Source organism: Anas acuta, chromosome 1, assembly GCF_963932015.1.
Source record: "Anas acuta chromosome 1, bAnaAcu1.1, whole genome shotgun sequence".
NCBI classification, from domain to species: domain Eukaryota; kingdom Metazoa; phylum Chordata; class Aves; order Anseriformes; family Anatidae; genus Anas; species Anas acuta.
This window is the reverse complement of record NC_088979.1, coordinates 53239274-53260197: the sequence shown is the minus strand read 5'-3', so window position 1 is coordinate 53260197 and position 20924 is coordinate 53239274. Positions and strand designations below refer to the sequence as shown.

Below are 20924 nucleotides of genomic sequence, written 5' to 3'. Positions count from 1 at the left end.
CTACTTGTATAAATGCCATTACAGTGCTTTAAAACCTTCTTAGAGGATTTAAACAACTACTTCATTTAGATCTGTATGCTATATTTATATTTTTATTAGCTTAATCAGAGGGCAGGCCTAACAACAGCTTCAAAGTGCTACCCAAATATAAGTAATGGCAGAAATGGTTTATTTGGTTGATAGGAACTTGAGCATCCTATAAATAAGTTCAAAGGGCCCTAAGGAAGTCAGGTGCCATTTGAGATGACTGGGAAATTGTTACTTAATTTTCTTAGGCTCCTCTGAAAACACCAGCTGATGTCCCGAGTGTTTTAACCAGCTGTTGTTCCTCCTTCTGCCTTCAGCCCTGTTGATGCAGACTTCACCGATAGGTGTGGGGCTTGTAGTTTGAAATACCATGGTTACAATGCACAGCCACATCTAACTCAGCGCAGCACTGATAAAACACACTCTGCTAGCTTGAGAGAATATCCATCAAGGAACAGAATAAAAGCATTTCATGAGAAAGTATTAGGAATGAGGAATCCAATCCATTCAGTAGTGTTTTATGCACATTAGCCCGGATATTCCTAAGTGGCTGGTAACGTGGGTGCTACATATGTGAGGGCTCATCACAGGCTTGTTTTCAGTACCTGCCTCCCACTTTGATTTGAGGTAGATTTGTAGAGGCTTAACGTCTTTGAAATGGGGTCTCAGGGTGATGGAGGATGAGCACGCAGAGTGATGTGCTGTTAGTTGGAAATTGTATCTATGAACTGACAGAATATATATAGGATGCTGAAGTGTATTCCAGTGCTGGAGTGTATTCTTCTTTTCTGTTAATTATATTATAAGTTTTAAAGGGTGGCTTTTTTCCCCCGTACCTTCTTGTCCTTTTAATTCTTCATTGATCTCATTACCTTTTAAGAGAGTTGATTTTCTGCTTTAGTTTCTAGTGAATTTAAGTAACTCCATGCAATGGCCCCTTCACTTTGATTTCTTCCCCTGTGTTGGACTGAGGGGGGGAAAATCATGATTTGTTTTGTTTCTGGAGAACACTGTGAACATGTGAACTATCTGCAGCTGCCCTTGGAAAAGGGCAGTGATTTATTGAGGAAAACTGAATTGCAAAACCTTTTTCCTCCCCAAAATCAACAGCTTGACTGCGTTTAAATAACTGACTTTTCATATCCTTTCATCACACACAAAGACCTAATCCTGAGACTACTTGAGCCACCAATGTAGGCTGTGGCTGAGACCACCACTGAATGTGCCATTCCCTTCTCACCACACACAAAACACATTGACTGCAGCTTTATGAAGTGAAAATGCTGAAGAAAAGGAAAATGTGAAGGAGGTGTCCACAGTCATTTCTTTTTAAAATAAAATAAAATAAAAGGAGGAGGAAAAAAAAAAAAAAGAAAGAAAGCTGCTGCATCTGGATATTAGGAACAAAAAGTGCCTCAGACTGGAATAATAGCTTGGGTCACTTGGTTTCGTATGTGCAAAAGGGTGGAACTGCCGTTGCTTGTTTCAGTACCGCTGACCCCTGCATTTTATTGTGTGAAGATGTCAGGGAAAGTGTGTAGAAGGAATTCCAGTATCTTTTACTTTAACAATGACTTTGTTATTTTGTGATTCCTGTGAGGGGTAGGGATTTTTTTTGTTTGTTGGTGTTGTTTTTTTTCAGTTTAGTGAAGTTTGTACATATGTATGCATGTGCAAGATGGTTTCAAGAGCTGCTTGTGTTTGTTATAGTTTGTGTGTGTTTGTATGTGAAATATAATCATAAAATACATCGTGATAACACAACCAGTGGTGAGATCTGCATTAAATGTCAGCAAGTTCTTTACAGCCTGGTATGCAAACCCATATCTTGGAGATGCAATTTCGTTACCCTTCTGGTGAGTCCTGATAGTTGTGTATGATGGTTATAACCCAAGACTCTGCAGTTATGCTGAGGTTTAAATAATAAAAGTTAAAAAAAATAAAAAAAGTTTCTTACTGGCACCCGACTACTGAAATCTCACTGAACTCTCCCTGTTGAACTAAAATTCTAGCTGTACGTTCCCAAGATGCACATTACAGCATCTGCTAGTACATAATGAAAAGCCAATTAAAACTGAAAGAAAAATAGGGCTTTTTTTTTTTTTATTATTGGTTGCTTTTGAACTCTAATTTGAGAGAAGATTGAAATGATCCTTGTAAAAATAATAATTTCTAGCATAGTCACTTGATACTTGTATGTACTTTCAATTTTGCCTTTTTTATCTATTGAATTCATAAGGGTTTATTTTAGAAACAAACAAAAAAAAAACCCTGTCTATCCTGCCCACCCTGTCATCGTCTATCTCTCCCCCCTCCTCAAAAAGAGGGGTGGGAGAGGCTTGGGTTGCACTTGTATCTCCAGGACCAACCTGCAGGAGCCATGAGTTTAGCATAGACACTTGTCTAAATAATGCAGTTCTTCACTGACCTTTTGCTCCTCTGTCATTGAATGCCTCAATTGTTAAATCCCAGTAGCCAATTAGTCTTCTTGATGGCGACCAGCAGTGGAGATAATCTATGCCAAAGCTATGGCTGGTCTTTACCCTGGACCTGTCATCATCTACCTTTGAATTTAAGGATGTCTTGCATCATGTGAGCTGCCTACGTCCTCACATTGTTCATATGTGGATCAGATAAGGCACATAAAGTCTGGAGTCACTGCTGAGAGATAAATTCCTGTTTACATGGACCTCAATTTTTCTGAGGAGGGCTAAAGATCCTTTTCCTCACCCCATTTTTTTCCTGTTTACATGGGTGCATAGAATTTTTTTTATATAAAAATCGATTGTATCTCATTTTCCACATATTAATATCAAGCCAACAGATATCACTGCAGTAACAAAACAAATCACTGTGGGAACATAACGTGACTTTTAAAGTATTTTAGGGTTTATATTTATGTAGTAATGGCTGTACTAATAAAATTGGAAGGTGTAACCCCATATTTAACATGAGGATAAAATAATAGTGAAAAATGTGATTTCACTATGTTTGTCATCTTGCTTCCTTGTGTATCCTTTAGTGCTATTCTCTTTTTCTTGTTCATCTTCTCTCTTTCATTTTTATTTTTTATACTTAATTTGAATGGCAGATACGGATAATACTTCTGTTACTGGGCTATTGCTTTCTTTTTTTTCAATGACATGTGGAATAGTGACATTCTCAATATAGGACTTTTCAGAAAAATAAAGCCAGCTTTCGCTTAGTGGAAATCTGTATTCTTTGTCCAGAGCATTCAAGTCTTATAAGATGCAGACTTCCTCTTAATATACCTTAAATTTTCTGGCTTAGTGATAGAAAGTAAAAAATGTAGTTTTTCTTACGGTATTTTGGTATGTCTGACTGAAATTAATACATACAAAATGTTGATCAGGTTTAAATCAGCTCTTCTCCATTTGACTTCTCTTTGTTCTTTATAGGGTTGCTCTCAGTTACACTTTCAGCTCCTAGAAAGCCGTAGAGTCCTATGGAAGTCCACTAATGTGCCCCAGCTCTGTGTAATCTGGAATTTTCTCCCCTTTTGGTTAAGGTGGAATTTGTAAGAATTTCAGAGAGAGATTCAGTCTGGCTGAGGCTCTTTGTATGTGTTGGAAGGTATTTTGGTTGCTTTTCCTACTGTGAAAGGCAGTGAAGGAGTGCTCTGATATAAGCAAACTTTTTGTTTTTGGTTCAACTTTTCCTTTTGGTGTCCGAGAGGGGATTTTTATTATTATTTATATATGTTTACCTGACTTTTTAAGCTTTATTGTACCCTTTCACGTCCTTAGCTCAAACTGATTGTTATTTTTAAAGACTTTAGAAGATCATTAACATTCCCAACACTTCACAGTAGCTCGAAATCTTTTAATTCTGCTGTCAGTCATAGAGTGTAACAATCCTGTTCCAAATGGTGATAAGTACAAATCTTCTAGATTGCCTTAAACTACTGATATGCTACAGATAGGATGCGTGTGCTTACAAACAAAGTAGGATTTCACTGTTTGGCAAAAGGACCGGAGATTTTACTTTTGATTCAAGAGGGACGGGGAAACTTCGAGGTAATTGGAATTACTAAGCCATATAACTGGTGCGTGTGTTAAATCAGGATGCATAGTGATGCCCAAAACAAACATGTGGGACAAAGAATTATCTTCAGCAAAAAAGGCTGCATCTCATAAAAACATGCTGCCAGGGTTATGTGTACATGGCATGCAGGATGTAGGAACTGTTTTCGTGTTTTTCATGAGATCTGATGCTGATACTGTGGCTGGCTGGGGAGCTCTACATCTGATGTAAAAATTCCCGATGAGTTCCTTCTTCAAAAGACAGTGGCTGCAGAGTGGGCAGTTTCATACAGCAGAAGAGGAGAGTTCACTGGGGAACTGAATGTCAAATGTCCTTGGGAAGCTTACAGCTCTTTGTCTTATGTTTACATTACAAGCTTTGTATCACTTACAATTTTTGATTAATTTGGATTGCAGTCTTGAAATCATAAAATTCTGTGTGTGGGGATAAGCTCTTTCAAGGGGTGGCTGATGGCTGTTCCCAAACAGCTGAAGAATAGGGTGCTGAGTGCATTTTCTTCCAGTCATGTCCCATTTTCTTTTCTTTTTCTCTTTTTTTTTTTTCACACTGGGTTTTGAAATCAGTCTAATGTTTAAACAAGCAGAGCTGTTATTGTAAAAGTCGCTCCTTTCATGCTAAAAGAAAGGGTTTAGATCTTCCCTTCCAAAACTAAGAATGTGCTGGCTTTGGCATCGGATCGAGTTGTCCATTCTTCAGTTCAGCATAACATGAGGGGGGAAAAAAAAAATCAGTTATCTTACTGATAGAAGTCTGAATTTGAGGGTCAAACCTGGTATCAGCTGTTTGCTCTGGTATGTATGTGTGGATGGTTTGCCATAAATAAACTTGAAAGAGGTCTTTTTACTTGCAGCCGTAGAGAATGGCTGAACTGGATGAAGCATGTGGTGGTGTGCAGGTGAGTTACAGTGTGGGTGCTGGACGCGTCAGGCCACTGTTGGGCATCCTAGCACCAAGGGACTGCAAAACAGCATATAATTCTTCAGAATTATGAATTAAGAGTTTATTCTGAATAGGAAAAGTTGTGTTTTATAGCACTACTGGAGCTGCAAAGCTCGGTGAAATTGGGGGGGGGGGGGCAAAAATGGGCTAAAAAGCATTTTTTTGCATCTCTGCTAGGAAGGGGAGTAACCAGCGAAGAACAGGAGGTAGTATGTTTTAAATAGCAAGAACAAACACTAAAATGCTTAAAAGCTTGTAACTGATGTCAGGCTGAAGGACTGCGTTACTGAAGAACTGGCATCCTTTCTAACAGCAGAGCCCACACTTCAGATGTGACAGAAAGCTTTTAAAATGGCTGAGACTGAATTGAACTCACTTCTGGCCAAACAATTAGACTTGGCTGAGCAGAAAAGGCCACAAAGTTGAAAATGAGGTATTGTTAGGGAGGGCGGGGGGCTTCTCTGGCATCAAGGACAAGAGGCCTGGGGCGGAAAAGTCCATACAGCTTCAAGCTGGAGTTGCAAACCTGCAACATACGGAGCAGCTGCGTTTGTGGTAAGCAAAAATTTGCCAGACGTTTGGAAGAAATGGGGAAAAATATGCACAGTAAAGACAAACAGGTTGCACTAATGTCATCATTGGCTCAGAGGAATCCCTTGCAGGAGTGGTGAGTAATATTTTAGCAAGTAAGGGAATGAACTGTCACATAAGGACAGCAAGTGAAGCTGATGGCCCATCCAGATCAGTGTTCATTCCCCAGCGGTGGCAACGGGAGATGCTGCTTGGGGAGAACCCTAGGAGCCTGACTGCTTTCTGTGGTCCCTTCCCTTTTTAGTACCCCAGCATCCAGCATGTTGTACTGGAGGTGTCAAATTGTCCTTTTTGTATCTGCTTCTTTGCAGCATTTTGTATGGCTGTGAGCTCTGCTTTCTATAATCTGTTATCCTGAAAGCAGTGAAGTCTTTATTGAATTTTGATTTTATTCTCTGTAATACATATATATATTTATATATATATTTATATACACCACTGAAGGAAAACCCCCTTTTAGAAGAGTTGAAAGTAGATTAAGGCCAAGGACAAATACTGGTCGATCAGTCTTTGCTGATAAAGTACTGAACATACGAGTAAGAATGAAATAGGAAATGCTCCATGTGTTGTAGTTTCTTAATTTCTTAATTTCCTTTAAAAATGCCACCCATTTGGCAGCAGGGACTGGCCGAGGAGCTATAAAAGCGCACTGGGAACCTTGGAGCAACTGGAGCAGCCAACAAAATGACCACGCATGCTGGTATTACTGGGGGAGCACGGGCTGTGTGAGACTCCTTGTTCACGTATAAATCACAAAATCCCTAGGCTGATAGGGTGGCAAGGGATGTTTTCCGCTACCTGAGAAGAAGAGAAGCTCTGGGAGGGTTGGCTGGTGCCAGGCATTTTTCTGTATCGTTTCAGGCAGGTCGTGGCATGAGCTGTTGAGAAAACAAAGTGTGTGTGTACGCATGTTGTACACTCTTCTGGTTACTGCTGTTTCCTCAAACGACCATGTGAAGTTGTGCTTGGCATCTCAGCTGTTCCACAGGAGGATATATTTGTCGTGGTACAAAGGGCACTGTCGTTCATGGGAGTCATTTTTGTGCCTGAGGATTTTTTTTTTTCCTTTGGGACAGGAATGGTGTAAGTATAGCCAAGGGAGTGTGGACGTTGAAGGAAGAAAAAAAACAAACCTAACTGAACAGCAAAATGTATTACCTTTTTGTTAGTAAGGGGAGAGAAATAATTTCTGTAGGGAAATCCAAGTAACGCTATGACTAACTCCCCATTAACTTCAAGAAGAGGATCTCTCTCCTGTAGATCCTCTCGGCAAAGCTGTGCCTTGCTTGCCCAAATCACTGAGAAGACTTTGTGCTGAAGGACCCTGACAATGAGCTTCACACACAGGTGAAGATAATTTATTGTTAAAAGGAAAATAACCTCTGTGTGATGTAGGAATTTCATGCAAAATTTTAAAGGATGGGTATTTTGAGTGTCACCAAGTCCAGAGCTTGATTGTGCATGTGTTTTCTAAAGCATCGGTACTTGGAAGACTCAGACAATGTACGGATTTTGGGAGCTGGGGCTGAGACCTGCATGAGATCTCAGCACAAGGTGCCAGAAAGCCTATTTTAACATTCATTATGGGGTGAAAGATTAGTGATGACAGGATGCTGTTTAAATACAACAGGATGGTGGCAGTGCCAGTGTATTAAAGAAAAGACCTTTTTTGCTATAAGGTCACTTGTTGAACTTGTTAAAGAACGCTTGGACACAGTTCAACATGATCTCAAACAAATATTAAGGCTTCTCACTTAAACGCATGCCAAGTCAAATGAATAAGCATATTGGTGGCACAAAAAACATCTACCCTGAGGAGCTGAGTGTATGTTTGTTCACTTGGAAAAACAACGATCCAGAAAGACCAGCTCACAGAGACAAGAATAAATGGAAGGTACTAGCATGAGGGACATGAGCGCTCATTTCAAACACATTTCCATGGTGAATCTGACAGATGTGTTCAGGCCATTTGCAGTGGCATGAATTTAGCCGCATAACCTCGTGGGCTTGTTCTTACTAACAGCAAGGTCCTGAGGAGGAGAGAGCATCGTGTACAAGATAACGTGAGCTTGCTGGTTTTGAAGCTTGTGGAGCTGGGAGTATTTAGCTCTTACGTTTGTTTTCCTCTTTCAATCACTTCATCTGAAATTAAAATGTTAATTTCTTTCCAAGCTGTGCCTTTTTCCCCACTTCCAGTGCTTTGGTTGTCTTGTCTTGTCTTTCTATTCCCAAATCTTCTCGTGGATGTGCATTTTCCTAAGGTTAAAGTAATGCTGACTGAGGGCTGTCGTTCCTGTCGAGGATTCATGTCACCGGCCCGTGTCTGGGATGGCTTTCAAATGTTGGAGTTACACGCAGCATTTTTCCTCCTCTACTCATAAGTCTTGCTTTTTCTAGACAAATCTCTTGCTGATGGTTTTGTGCAAGCAATAATGTAAACAACCATATTTCTACCTTTTTTAATCAGTTTGGAAAGAAAAAACGTAGATTTTATTCAAAAGATAGTTTAAAGACAAGACAAGACTACACAATCGGTCACTTTATCTGAGCAAAACGAAGTAGGGCTGTTTATGTCCGAGGATTATTGTACAGAGGTGATGGGTTTCTGTGTGGATGTTTTCTGTTTGAGCAATAAGGAAGGAAAAAAAATGTACAAATCTACAGTGTGGTTGGATATGCTGTGCTGGATGCAGTTGGGCCGAGCTCTGATCTGCTCATTACGATGTCTCCTCGCCCCTCTGGTGTGCCAGCACAGCCAACCACGCATAGAGTCGAGCTGTAACAGAGCTGCATGGCAGTCGCTCCAAATAGTCTGGTTTGAAAAAACACATCCCAAAACAAACTAAAACAAAACAAAACAAAGTGTTCAAGGAAAAAGGAAAATGTCAGAAGTGGATCAGGGATTGATTGTGTGTGCAGTTATTTGGCAGAGCCAATGAGGAAATAATTTTAGCCAGGGGAAGGGGAGGAGGAAGGGGATGCCAAGCGTGTACGGACAGAGTGGGGTTTTGTAGTTTCTTGACCTGGCTTTGTTTCAGACAGCAGAGCCTGGCTGCGAGTGCCCTGCCTTCATGCAGTTAAGGCTGCTAACTCAAAATCCTGATCATGAACAGTTGCTGTTATTAAATTAGTGGGGCTTCCTGGCAGTGTCCATGGGCTGATGAATCTTTGGAAGCGCATTTTGGGGTCCAGGGAAGAGGAGCTGGGGGGAGGCGTGTTTTGACTTCCACTTAAATATTGATAAAAACCAGTGCTGGGTCACTGAGGTTGTTGGGTGGGAATTGACAGCACGTTCAGTCATCAAAATTAAGTGTCTACGTTTTGGGCTGTAGGTGCTTGGGCTGCAGGTATTTCAGTATTTCTCTAGAGCCCACTGTTGGGTCGCTAGGTGTCCACTTCAAGGTTCACTCTTTATCACTTTGTAAACTTTTAGCTCTGAAGCTCACGTGTGGACCCCTCCATCCAGGTTTCTGAGTCTCAAACCCCACCTCTTGGGCTCCACTTGTGTTTTTCAAAGTCAAGCACGATACATCAAGCTTGGGGCATCACTGGTGTGGAATGGCAGTGATCTCTTGGATGGAGGGTGGACATTCTTCTGAGACATCTTGAACTCTCCAAATTTCACCTCTGTGTTTCAGTCTGTTGACTTTAATGAATTGCTCCAAATGATTTACAGTTTCTCATAAGATTTCTGCCATTAGCTAAGTGGTGTAGTTTATGCAACAAAGGGAAAGGCTGATAGCTTGTGATTTGCAAATCTTGTGTTCTTCCAGATTTTTACGGTTCTTTTCATAACCTGGCTTCTTCTGTTGAGTTGGGGTACAGAAATGCCTTGTTCTTCCTACAGCAAAACCCTTTTGAGACAGAAACACCAGAATATCACTGACAGTGTCTGTAAGAGTTACAGATCCGTAGATCACCAGAAGCTGAAGGGAAGGCACGTGTTGCACACATGAATGTGCTGATCAGAGCATTCACTTCCCCAGAGGCTTACAGGAGGCTACGCTTGCTCTGCTGGAGGACTGCGGTAAGACAGGAGGTTTCTTGAGGAAAAATAAGCTACGTTGAACGTTGTGGCTGACCAAAGCATGAGGAAAGCCTCAAGGCGATGACCCCGACAGAAACAGCACGGGTTTTTCTGTATTCTCAGGATGAAGTATGTGGTCTAAGGACTGGTCCATGAGTGTGACGTTCTTCTTTCTCAGGGAAACTGAAGCAGATTTGAATGTGGACACATTTAGAAGCAAATTAATTAGATTTTCCTTTTTTTTTTTTTCCATTAAAAAAAGATTTTTAAATGCTGAAATTAAGCGTGATAAAAGATGCTGGTTTTATAAGCCATATTTCTTGGATGCAGGGAAATTTCCTATTGTGCTTAGCCTTTTGATTCCCAACCCTAAGCTGCTTCTGCTCGACAAGGTGTAGACACGCAGTCATGAGCGTTTCTGGCTGTGCAGACTGGTTGCCTCGGTCACTGCTTGTCTCCAGAGAAGAGAGCGGCCCGGCTGCTCGTGTTATCATTGTCAACCTGCTGATTTTTTGGGGTCCTCCTGCTAGCACGCGGCGATCCTGCTGGAAGCGCGGCCGAAGAGGTTGGTTGTCTGTTGTGAAACGCAGGAACTGGAACCTTTGCCTTACCTCACACGGTAGCTGCATGATTACAGCCTGCAAATAGTTGTGTCTGGCTTTCAGACGACTTCATTAAGAGTTAATTTATATGCAAGTTTGGTTTTCCAAAAAACAACACACATGACTGATCCACCCTATCATAAATTTTTATAATGATAAGGTGGTGCAGGCTCATCTAAAATTCCTTCCAAAGGCGGTGTCAGATTTTTATTTTAGTCATCCTAACCATCTTTTCCTTCCCTGTGTTTTCGTCCTAGCAAGGCTTTGTTTACATGAGCTGGATCCTAATAGTCCTACTCCCACCTCTACTGGCTCTTCGCAACATATTGTAGATTATTATCACTAAAACTTCAGTTTAGCACCTTTTTTTTTTTTTAAGAAACGTTTTATTTTCCTCGTAATTCTTTTCCTTGAAGCAGCTTTCCTCGATGTTTCACTTCTTGTTTGTGGCTGGTTGTGTGAGGAGGCAGAACAGAGACTGCTTTTCACGCCTGCCTGGGAAGCAGACGGCTGGCTCGCAGTACAACAGAGCTTACTGAGGGAGAAGGGGAAGGCAGGAGACGAATAAACCAGGTTTGGGAGTGAGTTGTCAGAGGGAAGGAACTGTCTTGGGTCTCTATTGAGGATGTGGAGGTAAGGGAGCCTTCAGAAATTAGGTAATGTGGATGGCCGAAAGGCTTGGCAGAGACAAGGAGTAATGCTGGGGGAAGCAGTGGTCTAGACAGTAGAAGATTTGAAGGAGGTCAGGAATCTGCATTTCCCTCCTTAGCCCTTCTTCACAACAAAACCGAAATAGCTCGTGGGGTTCTGGAGAGGCAGAAGGTGCAGGGAAGGGCTGGCAGCAGCGCTGCTGAGGAGTCAGGGTGCTTTGTTTCGCCTTGTGCTGACATAACCACTGGCGTAATTGATCCGAGTGAAATCCCGGGCACTCTCACTGCCGCCTTACCTCTCCGTGATGAAATCCAGGTAAAACGTTTGCAATCTGCTCTGTGTATCTCGAAGGTCGAACAACATGATGCCATCGATAACTTCACCCACTGAGGAGCACTGGAGTGGTACAATACGGCTTCCTTCAGAGCTCCTGCCCCGCGCCTACCCTGTAGCTATTTTCCTTAATGGATTTATGGGACCCTATAATGTGCTTTGAGGATCTGTGACATGCGAGGCTGTTCGGCTGATAAATCTTCTATCGTGAGCAAAGATCTTGCCTAGAGCCTAAGACCTGAGTTGTGCTGACTCGTGCAGTTGCAACGCACAAGGTGTGTGGGTTTGCTCTTTGGTCAGGTGAAATTCGGGTGAAGTCGGAGAAACCTCGAGAAAGCACAGATGGAGGGGAAAAGGTTGTGCTCAGCTTTGGTTGTACAGGGTGTGGGGAAGCTACCAGGAGCATAACAGGAAGCACAATGCCTGATATGCAGTTCCACCCAAAGTGTTTGAAAATCCAGGCAGCTCGTTGCTATCCAGTCTGAGCGCTTTCACTGCTTAACTTTGCCAACCTGATGCATCAATAATGGGACAGAAGCCTGCAAGACACACGTTCTCGAAATACAATGGTCACTAGTGCATTTTTGGCATCCAGAAATCAAGCAGAGAGAAAATTCTGCTGAAATCCACTTAGGCATCATATGTGATGATGAAGAAGGTGGCTTCTATACAGTTATTAAAGAAGAGACATTTTGGAAAATACTGCCAGCTCTAAGAAATTTCTTAACGAATATAATAGAGGAATTCAGCTTTGAACTGGAATTTCTGTGGTCTGTTTTTTGTACAGGGTGGGTTTCTGTTTTGTGTGCTTAGATGTTTTTTTTTCCCCTTTTCCAGGAGCAAACAAGCACACCCCAATTTCAGTATGCCAGGAATCCCCGAGCTGGTGTCCTGAAAGGAATTTGTGTGCAGATACTGTTTTTTTCACAATATATTCAAACTGGAAGTTTGATTTGAAGGATGTAAAATGGTCTGCAGTAGTCTACATATTTAACATAAAATTTAATTTGAAAATATGGGCTGGGATCCACTGTCCTAAACAACAAAGTTTCATTCCACCTTGTATCTGGTTTTCTAAGAGTAAGTTCAGGCCCAGCCCAGCCCAGCCATTTAACTTGTACTCCTCAGCGAACCTGGTAGAACTAGCCTCTTGTGAAGCTTTTCGTTGCAATGTTTGATGTTTTCTTCGTATTTGTAACATTTCACAATACAGTCCTTTGGAAAGAGAAAATTCACTTTCTCTGATACCATGTTTTCTTCTTATATGAGGCACAGTTGTTTCTATTATAGACTTACAAGTCTGTGTTGAAAGTCAGTCTTTTAACTGAAAGTCAGTCTTTCAACTGTCTTTCTTTTTACCTCGAGTAAAAACAATCTCAGATTCATTCACCAGATAGCTTGGGTTCATCAAAGATGATTTGTGTGTTCCATTAATTAATTTCTGTTTTGTTCCAGCAGTTACAGAATAGCCCATAAAGTGAGATGCTGACGTTCAGTCGATTAATTTTGTAAAGATGTTTCTTAAATAAAAAATAATTAATAAGAAAACCATAAACTGCACAATTAGTCAACTTACGTATTACTGTAAATTCCTCAAGTTGCTTAAAATTAGATGTAGTTCATGTTACACAATGCATCCACTCTAAAATTTGGTAGTTTTGTTTAAACGTTTAAGTGTTTCAATAGTGTTAAACAGTTTTATACATGTTCTAAATTAAGTTCTTCTGGCAAATAATTTTTTTTATTTTGTTTCTATTGTGTTGCAGACTCTCCTACAGATTTTTGGTGTGGTAGCTGTGGCTGTGGCAGTGATTCCTTGGATACTCATCCCCTTAATTCCGCTATTTATTCTTTTCATTTTTCTTCGACGATATTTCTTAGACACTTCAAGAGATATTAAACGTCTAGAATCCACAAGTATGTAGCTTGGTGGGACTTGCTGTCAGCTTGAACCCTGCTTACTATTATGTGAAATGCTAGCATTTTATAGACAATCCATCAAAGGTTCTTTTGTTATGAAAATAGCTTCCTTATTGCCTTTCTTCTCAAGCAGTGAATTCCATGCTTAACTCCTGTTTCGTGTAATGATAAACCTTAGGTATGTCAGTTTAACACTCTAAAAGTAAAGTTAGTTATGAGCATGCTAGGTCTTACGTGCACATCCTAATGGTGTTTCTGACGTGATCTGATTCTCGTGCCTGACTTGAACTTGTCTAGGTTAGGAACTATTCAGGATTACCAACAACAAACATGTTTGCCTCATGTCATTAATAAAGCTCAAAGAATTCCTTCACTGACAGTAATTGTTAAAAAATGGAAGATGTTTCTGTATAAATGAATTTGCCTGTCTGATTCTGACAGAGTAAGAGGACTTTGGTCAAAGATATAGCATATTTATTCTAAAAGTATGCAGTACAGTAACTTGTATGGTTAAATACAAAGGATTAAAGATTAGCATGGTACAAAAAGAATTAAATGTTGCCCTTCAGCTATTGCTACGTTACTCTCATTTCCCTTTGTAGCTCGAAGTCCAGTGTTCTCCCACTTGTCATCATCCCTCCAGGGACTTTGGACTATTCGGGCTTTGAAAGCAGAGGAAAGATTTCAAAAACTATTTGATGCACACCAAGACCTCCACTCAGGTTTGTGATGAATTGACGTGAAAAATCAAATACTTGCTTTGTAGGAGGGAAATATCTTTTGCCCTCAGCGACATGTATATAATGTACATTAAAATCAGTAGGAGCTGTGCATTTGTCTCTTTAGGGTAAAATTTCTCTGTTAGAACAAAAAAGTTATTATCTGTCTAGATTTTGAGAGTTTACTTTGGGCTGTGATATAATTTGAAATACCCGTGCTTATGTTTTAACAATGTCTAAGATAAACATTTTAAAGTGTGCCTGATAAGAATATTTAAAGAATCATTTTGACATTTTCCTGGATTCCAACTTTAAAAGGGGGGGGAGATGACAAGTTATATTATGAAGCATTAAATATTAAGTAATGTGCTAGGAGTGGGCAGAGATAATTAATATCTAAATGATCATCTTGGAAAAGTTTTGTAAATCCCTCTTCTTTTTTACTTTGAGTGGCACTCAGGGCTTAAACATAAAAATAGTATTAACATGACCAGAAGGTATAAAAATATTAGTATTCTGCAAGCAAAAGAAATGTGATTTAGGTTTGCACTGAGATTTTACTATCTGTCAATTAAATACTCAGTATAGTATTCAAGTTGCAGCAGAATGCAAGCTTGCAATTTGGTGTTTGTTAGGTAAGACCTTGAATTTCCCTGTCATCAAGTATATGAGTATATCCTGTGGCTTTTTTCTCATTTATGGACTGCTAAGTTTTCAGACCAGAACAGACCAGATGATCTTTTCTGACTCAGTGTTTATCCCATGCCGTGGAAACTTGCCCACCTAGCTTTGTGTTGAGCCCAGTCATTTGTGACTGAGGACACACACCTTCCAGGGAGGCAGCTCTAGATCGGAATTTCCCGTTTCTTAGTATTTTCATCTTGCTACTTATTTGGCCAAATCAATTTGTCAGTAGCTGGTAGTAAGAGAACATGTTGTTTAAATTTTATATTAAAAGGCATCTTTATAAACTGCATATGTAAGTTTCACCACGCAAAAGGACCGTGACCTTTTTTATAAATGTTTTCTTGTATTTTAGGGTCGGGTCAAAGGAATATAAACACTGTTTCTAATCTAGTTAGAACAGGATTACCCTTTCCTAGTAGGTCAGAGAGTTGGAGTGTTGGCTTCTGAAGTGCTCCAAAGAGGTTTGAACTATTTCTTGCATCACAGAAGGCCCTTCCAGTCAGCAGTGTTCTTGTTTAGTGCTTTTGCTGGACTAGTCAACTCCACTCTATTTAAGGCTGAGCCTGGAAAATGGGACACTCCCTCAAACCCTGGTTCAGGGGTGGCTATGAATTTGATGTTAAATAACCTGTAGATAAAAAAACATCTAAGACTTGAGGTCTGACCGAAGACTGAGCTTTCTTCCTGCCAGTGCAACATCTCCATAAGAGAGCTCTTGAGTCATCAGAAGTTGCATCATGGTGAGTTTTTGTTAGGTCCCAAGAATGTCATGTTCCTGCACATGGTGGCCCCGATTACACAGGGAGATTGCGGAATGATCCATCTCCAGCAGACAATTCAGTGCACCTTCCTGTAAAACAGGATCAGTGGAGCAAAACCTTGGAGCTGAAAACCTACAACGCAGGTGGCCCATTTCCTGGTCTTACAACTGTGCTATTGCACTAAAAACGACCTTTCAAGTCACCGGAAAGCTGGCATCAGCTCTATTTCCCGGGATACTCAGCTCCTGGGTTTCAGAGAGGTGCTTACATTTTGATGGTGAATTGCATTTCTCAAACAAGGTTTGTGACTTGATGTGTCTCTCCTTTCTGCATATATCATTACCTGAGCCTAGGGATATGACTGTCCACGAAACCGTACCCAGGATCTTTTGTTTAATGAAACCAGCTGCTAAATCAGGCACATGCAGGTAGAGCTGATGCAAAGAGGTCACCAGCTCTGGCTTTGACCTGGCTGCCTATTGTCATCCTCACTCTTTCCCCCTGCTGCCCTCCAGGAGTTACCTGCAGCTCTGTTGGCTGAGTTGTTGATCTGGTCACTCCATAACTCGACTATCCAAAATGATCTGACATAAAAACAGAATTAACCTCCTCCCTTTTTTTTTTTGTGGAAAGGATTTTTCTAGTTTGAATCTTTCCCAACGCTGGGCCAAGGAAAAGTTGCTCGGTTGGAACAGGACTGATTTTTAGCACGTAGTAATAACAAGCAATGCAGAAAGGGTTGGGATGATAATCTTTTACTGTGACTTGGTAGCAGCTGGAATGATTCATCTGACTGCATCGTAAGCAATAAATAATGCCGTGCTTTGTTACAGCCATTTGACTTCTGTTTTTGGCCCTGAGTTCAAACACTTTGCATTCTGTATTCGGTATCTTTTGCTGCTGTCTCCTGTATTTGTACTGCAGAGTGTCTGTCTGGGATGGAATTTAGCACCAAATTGTGGACACCTAGATGCAAGTGCCCAGTGGAAATGTCCACCTGTGAGCTTCTCCAAAAGTAGCTATGTGCATTTGGCCAACGGAATAGCTCTGTAGCTCCACTGAATGTATTGAGTAGCTCTTCTCTGCCTATAATGGGAGCTTAACCAGCTGCAGCTGTCTTCTAAAGACTTGGCTCTGGCAGTTGTGTTGTGATACACTCTGTTTAAAAGCCTAGTCTGGCTACAGCAAATGTAGTTGTTCTTCTGCTTTTTGTACAAAACTCCCATCCCAAGTCCACTACAGTCAGGGAAAGGCTTCCATTTTAAATAAATGGGCTGTGCTTCAGGCCTTGAATGTTCTTCTTTTTATTACTGTGTTTTATGCTAGCCCTGGTTGCTGCTAGTGTGAAAACTAGGTCAGAGTATTCCAGGAAAACTGGACAATATTCTGATCATCATCTGCCCATAAAGATGTGCACTTGAAGACGACAATTTTAAATGAAGGGGAAAAAAGAAAGAAAGAAACACTTACAATATCAACATGAAATAATTTATTATTATTATTATACAACTCAGTTTTCTAATGATCCACTAATGTCTTTGTAAAATACCATTTAGAGGCCTGGTTTCTATTTTTGACGACCTCGAGGTGGTTCGCTGTGCGTCTGGATGCCATCTGTGCCATTTTTGTTGTAGTGGTTGCCTTCGGTTCCCTGCTTCTCGCCAAGAGTAAGTACAGATGTTAGAAAGAGTTCACCCATTAATTACCATGTATAGTGATGTCTAATTCTTTTTCATAGTTTACTGTTTCTAATTGTTTAAGGACTGTAATTAAGTTAAATGTTTCTTTCTAGATCACGATCTCTTCCTCAGTCTAGGGCATTGGGTCCGTATCTCCTTTTCTGCAAATACTGGAGGCAGTTCAGACATCTTCCAGGCTTAGGCATGCAACTACTGTCATCCCCAAATGTGCAAACAAACTTGCAGATCTGTAGTCTTCGCTTTTGTTGAGCTTCTGGCTTTCAGAGCAATAACAACAAATAAATCTTTTTCCCCACCTTTGCCTTTCTTTTTTAGCCCTACAGGGCTTTGCTTTTCATACTGAAACACCCACAGAGCTGCTTCTTAACAACTTTTTTCCTTTCTGCACATGGCACAGTAGGCCAAAAGGCAAACTAAAATTCCTAGGGATACTTGTCTAATACCTTGGATCAGCAGGATAGGCCAGTTGGAGAAAGAAAATCACCTTGTAATAATACATTTTATATTCACTGTCACTCATGAACTGTCATTAGTATATGCATCATCCAGGATGTAATTGTGTTAGATGTACTAGAACAAGATAGTCATCTAAAGTATGAAGGAAGAAGTAATTATCTTGGACATGAAAATTAGTGCTAATTTGCTGTTTTTGTTTCTTTTCTTTTTCTTTTGGATGTGTTCTGTATATGCATGTGTGCTTTAAAATTTGAACGCTCTGTGCTGCTTGACACTGAAAATTTTGAGTTAGGTTTGAATTTATTAGAATGCAAAAAGACAAGTCAAAACAATGGTCCTGAATCTTTCCTTGCCTCTGGATAAGGAGTAGCTCTCTTGAAGTCAATAGAGCTATGCTAGGATAAAGTTCAAGTTAGTTAGAAGACAATCATGCTTAATATTGGGGCAGACAAAATTAATTTATTTTATGAGAGCAGACCTACTGAACACAATAAAAGTTTATGTAAATAGGGGAAGAAATATTCTGTCCTGTTATTTTATCTGATCACTTAAAACTGTGCAGAGTTGATATAAATGTTTGTAACTTATTTTGAGATCATTTTGCAGTCCTTTTTTGCTTGGGTTTAGGGGCTGATGTAAATCCCTTAGAAAATGACCGCAAATGCTTAGCTTGGGTAGGGATGACCTTAGCAAGATATGTAAGTACGATTTCGAGATTGAGCCTCAGTTTCTTGATAAAGTGCAAAGCCAAGAATCAAGATTGTCTTTTCAGACATACAGATAATTTCCAAAGCTTAAAAAAAAAAAATAAATAAAAATGCTGCAAGTAGCTGTTCTGCCTGGAGCCACTCATCAGCGCACAGATGGTAAGTATGGTGTAACCAAACAAAATTCTGGCTGTGATGCTTCCATCATGTAAGTAACCTCATGAAAGTGAAGTTAACTCGAGTTTTGTGTAATTACCAGTGTACCTATTTGATTCTCTTTTTCCTTTGTTCTGCAGCTTTGAATGCGGGGCAGGTTGGTTTGGCGCTATCTTATGCAATCACTCTCATGGGAACGTTCCAGTGGGGTGTTAGACAAAGTGCTGAAGTTGAAAACCTGGTAACGTTTACTTCTTCCTTTTTTTGCTTCTTGCTTCCTTTTTGTAGTTGTGACATAAAGCCTCAAGGATGGGATTCTTCTTAATTAACTTAGGACATTAATACCTTAGCAAGCAATTGAGGCACCACTTAGAGTCAGCAGAGTAGAGAAAAATAGCCTCTTCTAGGGTATAATTTGTCTGACTGATTTTGAATGTCTATTCAGATGAATCATCCCTCTCCATTGATAGTAGGGGAGCCTTTATAATCACCCTTTACAGCAGAAAGGAGGCTGTCTTGTTACAGTGGGGATGTCTGCATTGCATGTAGCTAAAGTTAATCCCTGTACAAGTAAGATTTTTTTCTTAAAGATTTCTTGGATTTGGGATTTTTAATTTTTATTATGCATTATTGCATTTTAAAAATTTGTTTATATCTCTCATTGCAATTTTTATGGTCCTGTTAATTGCTGCAAAGGCTTAAACCTTAAATTGGTGCAAGTTAACAAATACGTGCAAGTATTTAAGCATGTATTCTGCTGAGAGTTTGTTTTAGTTCTGCTGAGTTCGTTTTTTAAAATAAATGAAGTAAAATACCCTCCACCAGTTTACAATATTTACTAACGTGCTCTGTTCTGCCTATCTACTCTTTAAGTTAGTGTATGAAAAAAACTATTATAAAAAGAGCATACTACACAATAAGCATGCTTTTCTGTTTTCTGTTGACAATAGGAGGTTACCTGTAATTTCGATTTGCTGACCATACTGCAGGAAATATATGTAGTCCTTTAGTAGAAGGAATGAAACTATGTTTGATAACAGATAAAATAAATCATGATGTTAGGTTTGTATTTATTTTTTTTGTCTAGCACACTGCTTCTTCGGAGCATTTTTCAGTCATGAATAAGGGAATGGTGACAGACTTTGGTGAGAAATGGGAAGAAAGCTTTCAGGGTTTCTTTCTGTACTGGTTAGGAAGATTCGGAAGTGTAAATCTATGGGGTTCCTGTGTAGCGAGTTACTGTGTATGAGGCCGTGATTCAGAAATGCCTTGGAGGAGGAAGACTCACCATTCACTAGCTGCCTTTGTTGTGGAAAGTTGATCATTTTATGGAGCTGTGATTAGCATCAACTTCTTTGACAGGTGGATATCCAACAAGAAGCCCCTGTTATTATGGTCTGATTATATTTGGGGGAGGCAAGAACAGTTCCTCTCTATTCTGCTGTTAGTCTTTCTTTGCATATGTCTCTTTGGAGCTTATTTTGTAGTGTGGAAAGGGCAGGTGGCAGTGAGATAGAGAACTGTGGTGGTCAATGGCTCTGTGGCCTAGTGGAAGCCAGTGACGAGCGGTGTCCCTCAGGGGTCTGTTAGGGGTCTGTTTTGGGACTAGTGCTGTTTAATATATTTGTCAATGACATAGACAGTGGGATCGAGTGCACCCTCAGCAAGTGTGCAGATGACACCAAGCCGAGTGGTGCAGTTGATACAACAGAAGGAAGGGATCCATCCAAAGGGCAAGCTTTGAGAAGTGGGCCCACGTGAACCAAATGAGGTTCAACAAGGCCAAGTGCAAGGTGCTGCACCTGGGCCGGGGCAATCCCAGCCCTGAGCACAGCCTGGGAGAAGACCTCACTGGGAGCAGCCCTGCAGAGAAGGACGTGGGGGTGTTGGTGGCCAAACAGCTCGCCACAAGCAGCAGTGTGTGCCTGCAGCCCAGCAGGCCGACTGCGTCCTGGGCTGCACCCCCAGAGGGGTGGCCAGCAGGGAGGGAGGGGATTGTGCCCCTCTGCTCTGCTCTGCTCTGCCCTGGGGAGGCCACACCTGGAGGGCTGCGTCCAGGCCTGGGGGCACAGCACAAGGAGGGCGTGGGGCTGTCAGAGCGGGGCCAGGGGAGGGCCATGAAGGTGGTCAGAGGGCTGGAGCACCTCTCCTGTGGAGACAGGCTGGGAGAGCTGGGGATGTTCAGCCTGGAGAAGAGAAGGCTCTGGGGTGACTTTATTGCAGCTTTTCAGTAGTTAAAGGGGGCTTATAAACAAGATGGAAAGCAACTTTTTGCTCAATCAGACAATGACAGGACAAGGGGGAATGGTTTTAAACCTTTTCTAGAGGGGAGATTTCAATTAGATGTTAGGAGGAATTTCTTCACTCAGAGATTGTTGAGGCACTGGCACAGGTTGTCCAGAGAGGTTGTGAATGCTCATCACTGAAGCTGTTCAAGACCAGGTTGGATGAGGCCCTGGAGAACCTGATTTAGTGGATTGCATCCCTCCCCATCATGGTAGGGGGGTTAGAACTAGATGGTCTTCAAGATCCTGTCCAAGCTATTCTATGAACTCATTGCCAGGTAACTTCTGGCCTTAAAGC

The 20924-nt window shown here is 41.0% G+C and overlaps 1 protein-coding gene across 3 annotated transcripts in view; it reads left to right on the top strand.

The window, feature by feature from the left end:
• The window catches only part of ABCC4 (ATP binding cassette subfamily C member 4 (PEL blood group)), a 148160-nt gene that overhangs the window by 85339 nt on the left and 41897 nt on the right, over window positions 1-20924 (top strand). For all 3 annotated transcript variants that reach the window (XM_068677069.1, XM_068677086.1, XM_068677076.1), the window contains 4 exons: window positions 13002-13152; window positions 13758-13877; window positions 16879-16989; window positions 18482-18582. In XM_068677069.1, coding sequence (XP_068533170.1) covers window positions 13002-13152; window positions 13758-13877; window positions 16879-16989; window positions 18482-18582 — 483 coding nt within the window. The remainder of the gene's footprint in view (window positions 1-13001; window positions 13153-13757; window positions 13878-16878; window positions 16990-18481; window positions 18583-20924) is intronic.